Source organism: Chinchilla lanigera, unplaced genomic scaffold (genome assembly GCF_000276665.1).
Source record: "Chinchilla lanigera isolate Chin_1 unplaced genomic scaffold, ChiLan1.0 scaffold00006, whole genome shotgun sequence".
In the NCBI taxonomy this organism is placed as follows: domain Eukaryota; kingdom Metazoa; phylum Chordata; class Mammalia; order Rodentia; family Chinchillidae; genus Chinchilla; species Chinchilla lanigera.
In genome coordinates this window covers 30,895,955-30,909,114 of record NW_004955407.1, presented here as the reverse complement: position 1 = coordinate 30,909,114, position 13,160 = coordinate 30,895,955, and the positions used below count along the sequence as shown (strand labels likewise).

The 13,160-nt window shown below is 42.2% G+C and overlaps 1 protein-coding gene across 5 annotated transcripts in view; it reads left to right on the top strand.

The window, feature by feature from the left end:
* Window positions 1–13,160, top strand: part of Tiam1 (T-cell lymphoma invasion and metastasis 1) — a 373,652-nt gene that overhangs the window by 269,306 nt on the left and 91,186 nt on the right. For all 5 annotated transcript variants that reach the window (XM_005375657.2, XM_013504090.1, XM_005375658.2 and 2 more), the window contains 2 exons: window positions 8,562–8,786; window positions 10,809–10,994. In XM_005375657.2, the coding sequence (XP_005375714.1) occupies window positions 8,562–8,786; window positions 10,809–10,994 (411 nt within the window). The remainder of the gene's footprint in view (window positions 1–8,561; window positions 8,787–10,808; window positions 10,995–13,160) is intronic.

Genomic DNA, 13,160 nt, shown 5'->3' with positions numbered 1-13,160 from the left:
CTAGAAATATGTCCTTTCTAGGCAACCAGAGGTGGGGCTGTTTTTGCCCTTTGTCTGTTGCTATAACAGAATACCCAAGGCTGGGTAACTTATGTAGAAGAGAGGTTTGCTTTGGCTCCTGATTCAGGTGGCTGTGAAACCCCAGAGCATGACACTGGCGTCTGCACACTTCTGGTAAAGGCTTCAAACTGATTCAGTTAATGGTGGAAATTGGAACAGCAAATTGGCAAGTTCAAAAGAGGGAGAACATCTCTCACAGTAACTGGTCTGTCTCATGAGAGGAAGTGTTCAAGCATGTTACCAAGGTGTTAATCCACTCACTTCCATGGCCCACTGACCTCCCACTGGATTGCACTTCCCAGCACTGCCATATTGGAAACTAAGCATCAGCATGAGTTTCCATGGGGAAAACCTACATTCAAACCTCAGCAGGGATATTGAACATGACAAAGAACACAGTGCAAACTGTCGGGCCTCTTGAGGTGCGGGGCCTAGGCAGACCCCCACTGTCTTCCTCTTAGAAAAGTACTTATGGGCCATGTGTTGATGCTATACAAAGTGAGGGCACAGAGCTAGAAATCAGTGGTGTGGTCTGACCTTAGTAGCATGGTGGAGTTTTTCCCACATATGTTAAAATTACAGTTCAGAAGGGTAGTAGTCAGCTTTCCGTTACTATAACAACATACTTGACCCAGGATACTTAGCAAGAAGAGAAGGTTTATAGTCTTTAGCTCGCGGCTTTGGAGGTTCAAGCCCAGTTGCTTTAAGTCTCTGGCAAGGACAGCACATCATGGTGGAAGTACATATTAGAGTGAGGGCTCACATCATGAGCAGAAAGCGGAGCAAGAGAGGAGGGTGGGCAGGGTCTCCGAGTCCCCTTAGGTGCCACTCCATTAAGGGCCACTCTCTAGGCCCTACTACCTAAAGGTCTATAGCCCTTCCCAACAGCACTACCCACAGGGCAAAGCCTCTAACCTGTGGGTCTTCGAGCGGGGGAAACCACCCATATTCAAACCACAAGAGGTCTACTTGTGGCTGAGCTGGGTATTACTGTGTAATTTGTGTGCCATTAGCTCTTATGCAAATAATACATTACTGAGTGTGTTTGTCTTCCCTTTTACCTCACTTTAAATTTGTATTAATCAATATGCACGCACACTTTAAAAGAATTCAATTAATCTTAAGACTTTTAGTGAAATTCTGTCCCCGTTCTGCTCCCCAATTAGCTTCAGCTCCCCAGAAATAACTGTACTCAGCTATTTTAGCTGGGTGTTTTGTTTCTTTGCTGGGCTCTTGCCCTCATTTCTCATTAATATGCTTGTACTGCGCCAGATTTTAGGCATTAACTGCACTGGTCCGCCATTACCCGTACTTCCGCTTCCCATGGTTTTAGTTGCCTGTGCTGCAATATAAAATGGAAAATTTCAGAAATAATTCATACTTCATATAAATAACTTTATAATATGTGGTCATGATCTATTTCACTAGTAGTTATTTCTGTTAACCTTGTACTATATGTAGTTTATAAATTAAACTTTATTTTTGGTATGAAAGTATAAGAAAAAAGATGTTTTGGCTATTATTCAGTACAGTCTCTGGTTTTAGATATCCATGGGGGTCTTGGATCTCTTCTGCAGAGATACTGACTTTTTTAATGAGAGATGAATATTTGGCTGTATTAAATACAAGTTCTTCTTCACTTTCCTGTGGTACACATATTTTTAGCTCCTAAGTGAAGTAGTGTATCATGATTTTCTTTCTTTTCTGTTGAAATTTCTTGTTTGTTTGTGTTTTTCTATAGTTTTTTTTTTTTTTTTTCCGGTACTGAGAATCGAACTCACGACCTCGTGTTTGCCAGGTAGGCACTGTGCCGCTGAGCTAAATCCCCAGACCCAAAGTACATTTTTTTCTTTCCCCGGTACTGGGAATTGAACTCATGACCTTATGCTTGCCAGGCAAGCGCTGTGCCACTGAGCTAAATCCCCAGCCCCAGTTTTTCTATAGTTAATCATCGCATTCTCCTTCTCTTCTTCTTTCTCAGCTTGCTTAGTTCCCTGGTGAGGTCACAGTGATATTTTCTGAGTCTGCAATGTGAAAAGAAAGAAAATCATGATATACTACTTCACTTAGGAGCTAAAAATACGTGTATCATCATAATTGCGCAGTGACATTATTGATTTAACTGTACAGGAAAGTGAAGAGGAACTTCTCTAAAGAGTGACTCTGGGGTAGGGAAGGACTGGTGAGGTTAGGATGGGGCTGCATAGCTGTCTCCAGTGGTGGAGGGGAGTCTCAGGATAAGTGCTCCTTACAGATCAGAATAATGTTCACTTAGCCAGGCATAGTGGTGCATCCTTGGTAATGCCAGCACTCTGGGAGAGGGAGCCAGATTGAGAATTCATGCCCAGCCTGGCCAACTTAACACCTCAGTGAGACCCTCTCTCAAAATTTAAAAAAAAAAAAAAAAAAGACAAAATATAGCTCAGTGTGAAGGCCCTGGGTTCAGTCCCCAGGACCCCAGAAATGAAAAGGGGGCAGATCAGATGGGTGGGAGAAAGATCGTTTAATTCAAGGTTAAATAAATACAACTCTTAAACTGTAGGAACAATAAAAAAGTCTTTGGACAATTCGCATAGGAACATCACTCCCACCTACCCTCTTAAAAATGGGTAGCTTTATTCTTTTAAAATGAAAACAAAAAGTTCAACCCACTTTGCAATTATTCTTGTGCCTCTATAAACTCCAGTTACCCCAAATGTTAGTTTCCCAGATCTCTAGTTCTCTAGTATTTCTCCTATTTAAAATGAATCTTCCCTTTCTTTCCACTCAGGTAAACCATTGGTGATGTGAGATCACCGAGGGTCTGCGGTGCTGTTGGTAATTGAAGCTAGAAGTATTTAAGTGCGTAGTGAACCCCAAGCTTCTCCAGAACATTCTGTTCAAAGGGGTTCTTGTGCAAAATGCAGTTGTTGCTGATTATGTTCCTGGGTTGGCAAGAACTTTGCTTCTTCCCCTCACTGAACTTCATACAGTATTTATAGCATCCCCAGCAGGCAAAAGGAGGGACCACAAAACTCACTCTCACTACCTGCCCTTTGTGTAATGGAAGGTGATGAGTGGTATGGATGTCACCAGGGCACCGCTGGGTGGTCCCTCCTTCCGTCCTTTGTGACATTGGATCCAGACGAAGGGATCTTTGTCAGACCTGGTGCCCTGGACTAAACTTGCTTGGTTTAGAAAGAGCGTGCAAGCTTGGTGGCTTGAACATCTCTTTCTAGGTGTGAGAAGAGGCTGCCTGGAACGCATCCCCTTGTGTTGGTGGTCAGCTCTGAGCAGCTCTGAACTGTTTTGCCTGTGACCTCTTCTGAGATGTTCCAAGACTTTCCCCTGCTCGGTGCACTGTCAAATTTTCCCTCCCTCTCCCCCATGGCCAGCTCCACTGCAAAGGACAAAGTTTGCCGCAAACCTCATTTAGTGAATTGTGCTTCTTAGAAATTGATTTGGCTTAATGGTAGAGAATGGCAGGGCCCGCTGCTTTATTTAGGCGGGACAGCAGGAGCACAGGCTTCTTCTAATGACATTGCCTCAGTCACTGATGGGCTTGATGCTTAGAAGGGCCGATGGCTGAATTTTTCATGACGCTGTCACCACACGTTGCTGGATGGTGCATGGTTCTCCAGCTTTTGAGGGCTGGTCTTTGATTTCTTATTACTCTTTTTCTTAAATACAGCCTTAACAGTGCTTAAGTGCACAGTTTGGAGATACTAGTGTTAGTGCGTATGTTTGTATCAGTGCACCCCCCACTGTCAACATCCATCTGCGCAACTCCCTTCACCCTGCAAAGCAGGGTCTCTAGACCCCATTGCACAACGCTCCATTCATCCTAACCCCAGCCCCTGGTAGCCGCCCCCTGCCTTTCTTTTAAATAGAGAAGTTCCCAGAAAACTCCTTTGCCGAAGTTAAATATGCACCTTTCAGAGGATGGTTAACCTCCGCTTTCATCAGTGTCTTTCCATTTCTTAAGTGAGAGACAAGGATGGACGTCAGGATGGACCCTCTTGCCCTTGGTTGAGTTTGGCTGACAGACTCAAAGGAATGAGGTGGAAGGGGGTTTCTCTAATTATGTAAAGACAACAAAAGGCTGTTGCTCTACAGAAAAATTAGATTGTGAACCTTCTTGAGTTAAAATGGTATCATACAGAATCCCTTATTTTCACAGCATCACCTCTTTTGAGTTAGAACTTGCCTATATCAGTTAGGATGGGCCAGATTATGCTGCAGTAAGGAATAGTCCTCAAAGCTCAGTGGCTTAATGTGCCTTCTCATTCCTGCTGTGTGTCTGATGGAGATTGGCTGTGAGGTCTGCATTCACCCTAAGCATCTTGGGAGCCAGGCGGAGAGGGGCTCCATCATGACAGACTCTTAGGTCTAGAGACAAGAGCAAGTGTGGCGAGCGAGGAGTTTGTTGAGTAGTATTTTTTTGTTCGTTTGTTTTTTTCCGGTACCGGAAATCGAACTCACAACCTTGCGCTTGCCATGCAGGCACTGTGCTGCTGAGCTAAATCCCCAGCCCCTGTTGAGTAGTATTAACATATTGTGTCTACTCACCTTTCATTGGCCAAAGCCAAGTGTCGTGGCCATGCTTGCTTCAAAGGGGTCAGGGAAGGTTCCTGCCTCTGTATTCCTGAATGAAGAGAGCTCAGAATACCCAATAGTCTCAGGGATGACCCTGAGCTCGGAGGTCAGGATCAGTGCATCCTAGTAGAAAAGAGAAATACAAAGTGAAACATTTTAAAAATACAGGCTTGGAAGAGATATTGGTATTTATAGTAAATTGCTGTGACCATCCTAGTTTCTCTAAGCTTTCATTTTGCCATCTGCAAATTGGTCACCTGGGCCTCCTCCATGTGATTTCTATTTAAAATTGAGATTCATAACAGGTATTTAGCAGAGTTTGCTATCAAGCGTTGAAGGGCTTTCCATCTGTTATTCAGGCGTGACATCAAGGTTGTGTTTCCTTATCCATAAGTTAGGGATGGAGGATGGGGAGTGGAGGGGCGTGACCAAGGTGGAGATGGGGAGGCTGATTTTGGGGAAATAGACTGAAGCCTGCTGAGGGCTGAGAGCCAGAGGTGGGTGCAGGAGACACACCCTGTCCTTGGTGACGCAGGCTGGCTCCGCAGTGGTGGCATCTGAATGCCTCACGTTGTCCTTATATACTGGGTAAAGCACCAGCTCTCTGAAGTCTGGAAGCTCATCATTTCCCCGGAGCTCTGCCTACAAAGCAAAAGCACAAGTTAGGTCACAGAATCAGCAGATAATCAAGTGTTGCCAGGTACTTTGGAGGACAAAGAAATGGTGCCAAAAGAATCATGTTTTTTTTTCTTCTTCTTTTTTTTGTTTTTTAAACTTTATCTGTAGTCCTATAGGGAAAGTTTTTAATGAAAAATAGAAAATGAAGTACAATATTTTTAGGGCAGGTGTAGAAAAATTATACCTGAATATTAGGGTGATGTATTATGTAAGGATTTTTTGAGGAAACCGTCTATTAAAGTGTAAGATGTACATAGAAACATACCCACGTTGGTGGTGTTAGCAAACTGAACACACCCAGGTCACACTCATGTAACTAGCTCCCACATCAAGACGGAAAACTCACTTTGCTTCTTTCTGTTCTCCCCCATCACTATTTCCACTAAAGAACTGGTTGTTTGTGGGTTTTTTTAGCACTGGGAATTGAACTCAGGACCTTGCACTTGCCAGGCAGGTGCTTGTGCCGTTGAGCTACATTCCTGGCTCCCCACTAAATAACTGTGGTCCCGACTTCTGACAGTGTGAATTTGTTTGTGTCTGTGTTTGTATTTTATATAAGTAGAAACCTATAGCACACAGGATATGGTCAAAAAGGATGATGAATATTTAAATTAAAAAGAAAACTTACTGCAGGAAAAGATACATTGCCATTAACCCTCCTCGGAATACTCTTCTTTACTTGGAGCATCCCATCATTCTTGCTATCAAGAGTTGAATAACACTGATGAATAACATTGAAGAACATTGATCCCATCATTCTTGCCACTTTCTGAAGCACTTCTGGAAGTCCTCTTTCATGAGTGTCTTTAGTTGCATTGGTGTGGCTGCGTCAATGTCTTGAACAGATTTAAATTGTTTACCTTTCATGGTCATTTTGACTTTGGGGAAGAAGTCACCCCATCCCAAGTCTGATGAATAAGGTGCATAAGTACACAGTGCAATGTTTTTACTTGGTGGAAATTGCTATACATGTTTTAAATCGATTCAGGATGCTGAGGCAGCCATAAAAAGTCTCAGAAAAGAGGCTTCCCAGAACTGCTACAGAAAGTGGCAAGAATGGTGGTATAAGTGTGTTTGAAGTGAGCGCAAGTATTTTGAGGGATATTCAGGGCAATGTGTGTTTCACTGTAGTAATTTATTTTTGTTTGAATATTCACTGTATTGTCTGATCACTCCTCATATTTACTCTTGAATGACAAGCTCCTTTCCTCTACTTTATGTGTGTGAGATTTATCTGAGTTGTCGTATGCAGTTACAGAGCCTTCTTTCTCATTGCAATATTGTATTGTGTTGGGTGATTCTGCCACATATTTATCCATTCTCCTGCTGCTGGCTACCTAGAAAATTCCTAGTTTTGCCCATTACAAATTATGGCATTGTGCACACTCGTACATTAATTCTGATGAGCATCTGATGAGAATGTGTGTTTGTTGGGTGTATATCTTGAGTGCATTTACTGGGTCACAGGCATGCATATATTCAACTTCAGTAGGCTGTGCCTAACAGCTTTCCAAAGCAGTTCACCTGCTTATAGTCAGAAGCCAACGGTACCTAAGAGTTCCGGTTGCTCCAAATATTCGCCAACACTGAAATTTTTGAGGTTTTTTTTTTTTCATTTTGAGAAAATACTCCTTTAGATTGTTCTTCCATTTGAGCTGGTTCTCTCTCTGATAATGAAGGCAGGGAAAAATAACCCCACCTAACAAAATACTTGCTCATGCTGAAGGCTTGAGAGATCCAAAGATCCAACATTGTGTATTGCCCTGGATGGGAGTAGGCTTGGCGGTTTCATGTTATGTGGGAAGGTCTGGGACTTTTACATGTTTATCTAGTGTAACTTCAGAGCCATACATAGGGAGAAATGTTTAAGATAATGACTTTCAAAGAGGAATAAATATTTAAAAATTTGAACAAATTCAAGAGTGAAAGAGGGGTCTCATATATAGACGTGTTGCCTTTTCTCTCCTAAATTCCTCAACCTCCAAGTGTTAACCTGGGACTTCCAGTGCCTCTGTCTCCTGTCCTCTTCCCACCATGCTCTCACAAAGTGATTTCGTGTGCTTTGTCACCCGATTCTTCTGCTGTCTCTTGATGAGAGTGTCTAGATGATTGACATTTTCTTAATTCACCAGCAGATACTCTTTTTAGAAAAGTAACGACTGCTGGATCGTTTATGTTTGTCCACTGTGAGGACTTCATTGGCAAACACCAATTTTAATATTTAATGCTATTTCTTTGGTGGAAACAAAGCTCCTGAGATTCAGAAATAACACAAGTAGCTGTAGTGGTCCCTTGACTAAAATTTCAGTTGCCAGCCAGCATGGAGAATAGGTAGTGGGGCAGTATCAGTAGAATTTTGTTTGCTACCCCTCATTCCAGGGAGTTAGAAAACTGAGACAACACATAAAAGAACAAGGAATCAGGTTTTTGTGCAAGAAAAAAAATGATAGTAGTTACTTAAGTACTATCTTGGCTGAATAGACCGTTTGGTTAAGTGGGTAACTTCTGAGCATTTATTAAACTTCTCTGGATTTAAGGGAATACCTGCAAAAGTCTAGTGTCTTCACTCATTAACTGAGTTCCCAAGATTCATTAATAGCAAGTTACTGCATGTGAGTTGTCTCTGATGTTTTGCCTTTTGGAGGATCTTTAATTTGTACCAACTCCAGTTACACGTCACCTGTCTGTTGGTGGCTGTCTCCCAGAATCATCTTTGCCGTCCTAAGAGGCCATTGAGTCCCAGTGCAAGGAGCACAGCTGGATGAGTGCTACTCAAGGATACTCCCACAGGGTCCCCTAGGACAATATCACCTCTGGTTGTCCCAAACTTTTCCCTCACCCTTAGTTTTGTCGTTGCTAATTAACCCTGGGATAGGACGTTTAGATAAGAGTTGCAGTGGTTCATTGGGCATTTATGACCCTCAGCCCTCAACCACACCATGTCATTGACCATGCCTCCTTGGAAACTGGATTTTACCTCACCACCACCGTCTTGGCTGGAAACCAAGCTGTGTAGAAGTATGAGGTATGCGAATAAGTTATGTTAAGTACACTGGGTGAAGCGGGGCAGGGATCTGACCTGAGCCTAACTGACCTGAGACTTACTGATTTGCCAAAGGAGGAGGTCAGGTTAGCCTTACCCAGCAGTGTCTACCTTGCCTCCAGTGCACTGCTTCGCTGGAAACGCACTGCTTGTTTCTCATCGTTTCTAAGTTGTGGCTCTTCCTGCTGACACCCCTCTTGTGCAGACCACCAGCCAGACCGAGCTGGAGAATTGGATCACCGCCATCCACTCTGCCTGTGCGGCTGCCGTCGCAAGACACCACCACAAAGAAGACACGCTCCGGCTCCTGAAGTCAGAGATCAAAAAACTGGAACAGAAGATCGACATGGATGAGAAGATGAAGAAAATGGGTGAAATGCAGCTGTCTTCCGTCACCGACTCCAAGAAGAAGAAAACTATATTAGATCAGGTAATCATTCTTCTATGTTTAGACCCCAGCAAACTTGTTAGGGCTTTACATATATTTTCTTTTCTGCCTCAGAGTTGAGAAATGTCATCTCTTATCTCCCCGTCAACCTGTCATCCAGGCTGCTCCATTTTTTACTGTGACTGTCAGTTTCCTTCACCCTTTGTTCACAGTCGATTGTTATAAGTGAAAGGGAACAAGATAACATTGAGTGGAAGACAGAAGTCTAATAGGATCCTTCCTGCTTCCACCAATGGGGTGCTATTCTGGGGATCTGTGTAATTAGGAAGTCTGCAGTTACAGTCCCCAGATGTGGCCTCCCAGATCTCAGCCCCAGCTCCTCACAGCCTCCAATATGACATTTACGATTGGAGAATGCAGATGACCCCAGCTCCGCTCAAGGGGGATTCATTTGCGACTCCATTAAATTTAGAATGCTAAATTTAGAAAAGGTGAAGTGTGGTTTTTAAAAATGTATACAGCCATCTCTTAACTACCCATGTGGGATTGGATCCAAGACCCCCCCATAGATACCAAATCAAAGGATGCTCAAGTCCCTTATATAGGTGTAGTGTTTGCATGTAACCTGCACACATCTTCCCAGGTACTTGAAATCTCTGTATCTCTTTTGATGTCTCATATAATGTAAATATTATGTAGGAAATTGTTATACTGTAATGTTTAGAGAATAATGAGGAAAAGTCTGACATGTTCAGTATAGATGCAATAGGGTATTTTTTACTGGTGTTCATTTATGTAAAGTCACCTGATAGTGCCTTAACATTTTGTCATAATGCTTATGAGGTAAGTTTGTAAATAAATGATATGTAAATAATTGAACAGCTAATGACATGAGCCAGCCTGTGGCCTTTGACATCTCTCTCTCTGTTCTATGATTGTATGCTGTATTGCTTTAGGCAAAATTCACACAACTTAAAACCATTTTAGAGTGAACAGTTCATTAGGAATCAGTACGTTCACAATGCTACAGCCCCCCCACTTCTCTCTAGTTCCAAAACATTTTCATCCACCCCCAAAAGAAACCCCACAGCTGCTGAGCATTTGCTTCCTGGCCCTTGGCATTCTGTCTTTACAGATTTGCCTGTTTGAGTTGTTTCCTATGGATGGAATTGCATAATATGTGCTTTTTGCATCTGGCTTCTTTCACTTAGCATAGCATTTTGGAGGTTGTGACATAAATTAGTACCTACTTCATGCCTGGTTTTTGGCTGGTGTTACTTCACTGTACTTACATACCACAGTGTATTTGTCCATCTGTCCACTGATGGGCGTTTGAGCTGTTTCCACCTTCTGGCCGTTGTGAATAACAATGCTAGAAACGTGAGTGTATGCTAATGCTGTACTTTAAGTCAAGGTTAAAAGGTAGAGTTTGAGTATTACTCATTAACTGTATTATTATTAATGCCACAAAGCCTTCACTTTGTCCCAGACCCTGTACCTATTCTTGCATTATTTTACTTAATCATCACATCAGTGGGTAGGTGTTGTTTTCCTTCTAATAAGGGAATGCCATGGATACTCACTGTGTTTGGAACTGTATTCCAGTGTCTGGGTCTCTACCATCTTTTGTTTTTCACTTCGAGCCATCTGGTGTTGTGCCCTCATCTCTTCTGTAAAGTTCTTGGTCTGTTTTTTTTTTAGTTCTCCTCACTTTTCTCTCTTTATAAAAAAGCACCACTTAGAAAGCCATGTCCATTCTCTGGCTCTGGAAAACCCTCCCCAGGTCTCATCCACAGACTTCCCCCACCCTTCCCCGGGACATCTATCCCTGGGGAGCACAGAGTCACCAGTCATAGGCTTTCTGTTTTTATACTGATTTTATGGCTGCAAGTCTTTGCAGAAAAAAATATACCTAGCTAAGAACCTTAGAGTACCTGTTGTTTACTTTTCAGGATTATAATTAGTACCTGTGCAATGTACAGATTTATAAGGTTTGTATAGGGTAAAGTTGTTAACAATTGTCTTCTCTTTTTTTCACCTTTTCCCATATTTTTACTCCTGTAGATCTTCGTTTGGGAGCAAAATCTTGAACAGTTCCAAATGGACCTATTCCGCTTCCGCTGTTACTTAGCTAGTCTCCAGGGTGGGGAGCTTCCAAACCCCAAAAGGCTACTGGCTTTTGCAAGCCGACCAACGAAAGTGGCGATGGGCCGCCTTGGAATCTTTTCTGTGTCATCCTTTCATGCCCTGGTGAGTAGAAGCTAATAAATGTTTGAAAAATATTCATGTTGATGCTCCATCCTGAGCAGGACTTGACAGCAGTCTCTGAAGTGTTTTCCTAGTGTACTGCTGTGTGCATTTCTGAAATGCCCTTCCTTTGCAGTGGATTCAGATTTTCCTTTGAACCTGTTTAGAAACTGATGACTTGTGCACCTTCTGATGAGGTCTAAATTGTTGTGCAGAGAAAATGAAAAAGGCACTGTCTTTTTTGGTGTCTGGGATTGAACTCAGGGCCTTATGCAAGCTAAACAAGTGTTCCACCACTGAGCTACACCTCCAGCCCCTGACCTGTCATCTTACAGGATGTTTGCCGCACTCTCTGTTGATAGTTCTTGTTATCTGTAGGCAGTGTTGCCTTTTGAACTCAAATACATTTAAAAATTTTTAACCTTGTGGAAAGGGTGCATGGGAGGCTTCCTCTCATGCATGAAAGCATTCTCTTTTTTATTTCTCCCTCACATACACATACACCATATATTAAACACAGATCTCATTGGAGATCTTTTCTTCATTTATTTTTATCATTGTTTCATAGTCACAAATACATAGTGTGTTAGAGGAAGGCCAAAAATTCTCACGATGCTCCACCTGAACACATGTATTGCGGGAGGAAGGGCCTTTTCCTTTGACCTCAGGAGCACAGTACATACGGTTGCATTGTATGTGTGTGATCTGTAATTTCATGTACTTGAGAAATTGCGAACAGCTTTATGTACTTTTGGTTCCTTCCTGCTGAAAAAAATCACTGTGCAAATAACGTGCTTTTAGCCTGTCCAAGTCGACACCCACTTAAAATGTACTACTGCACCTTAGTACATTTGCTACGGAATTAAATGTTAAGTCTCAGTTTCCAGGAACCGCTTTGGAAAACCTCGGCTGGGCCTCTCTTGTCTTACCATGTCAGCTGTACCCTGCATTGAATTCAGAGTTGTAATTCAGTCAGAGGCGTTTGTGTTCTTTATAAATAGATTAGCGCCATCATTCAGATAATTAGGGGTAGATTTACATTTTTAAAGAAGTCTTAAACCAATTTCTGGAGTTATTAAAACTGGCATCCTGATTTGTTCTGCTAATTACAGCCCTGCTCTTGGCCTGCCTGCCTACCACCTCTCTGTATAGCTATTATGTCTTTATTTTTTTAGCAATGGTGATGCAAAGTGCTGGGATGAATAAGTCTTAAAAACAGTTTTCAGTTAGTGACATTATGTAGGTCTGTTTCTTTGAGGTTATGTTTTTCCTTAAAAAAACCAGGATGAGAATTGTTTACCTTCTTGTCAGAATATCCTGGTGAAGGGAGCTTTTTTATTCAGAGGGCTCCTGATGTCCCTGAGGCACTATCTATAGGAAAGCAAACTCTAGTGTCTGCCTAGCTCCCTCCTTTTGCTTTGGCTTAGTAGAATTTGGGGAAAATACTTAGACTTTCTGCCTAAAACGTATATACCTATTATTTTTTTCCAAACCAGGGGCGCTCACCTCTCTAAGACAGGCAAGTAAAAGCTACTACATTGCTGTTCCATAATTTATCTCTAGTCTTTCTAATTTTCCTCAATGAAAAGTCTGTGATTTGTGTGTACTTTCCTTTCAGTGGCAGGCTATTAAAATCTGGCCAGTGGAAGATGTGCATAGGAAAGTTAGTAACTCAGGTTTCTTTGGTTAGTAATTTTATTTATTTGTTTTTGCAGTGTTGGAGATTGAGCCCCTGGCCTTGCACGTGCTAAGCAAGTGCCTTATCCTTGAACTACAATCCCAGCCCCTGGTCAGTGATTTTAAAGAAGGCTATTTAATTCCAATGTCCAAATCTCCCTTCCTTTGTTCTTTTTCTTGCTAGCTGCTTCAGCGATGTGAATCTCTTATGTGTCCTTGCCAACTTATCTTTTGCACGAAGAATTTCATTTGAGACAGAACAAGCTAGGTGACCCTGTTGGGTATCTGTTCCTATTTTCTGTCTCAGCTCCTATGGAACATCCAGGGTTGGGAATTTTAGTCTGGTTCACAGAATAGTTTGTTTTTTTTTTTAGCTCTTCCCCTTGTCATTTGACCCCAAGTATTTTTTTTTTTTCCTCCCCTTTGGATTTGAAACACTCTTCAATTTAGCCTTTGTTCAGAATTTTTTTTTCCCTCCTTTTCAGTGGGGGC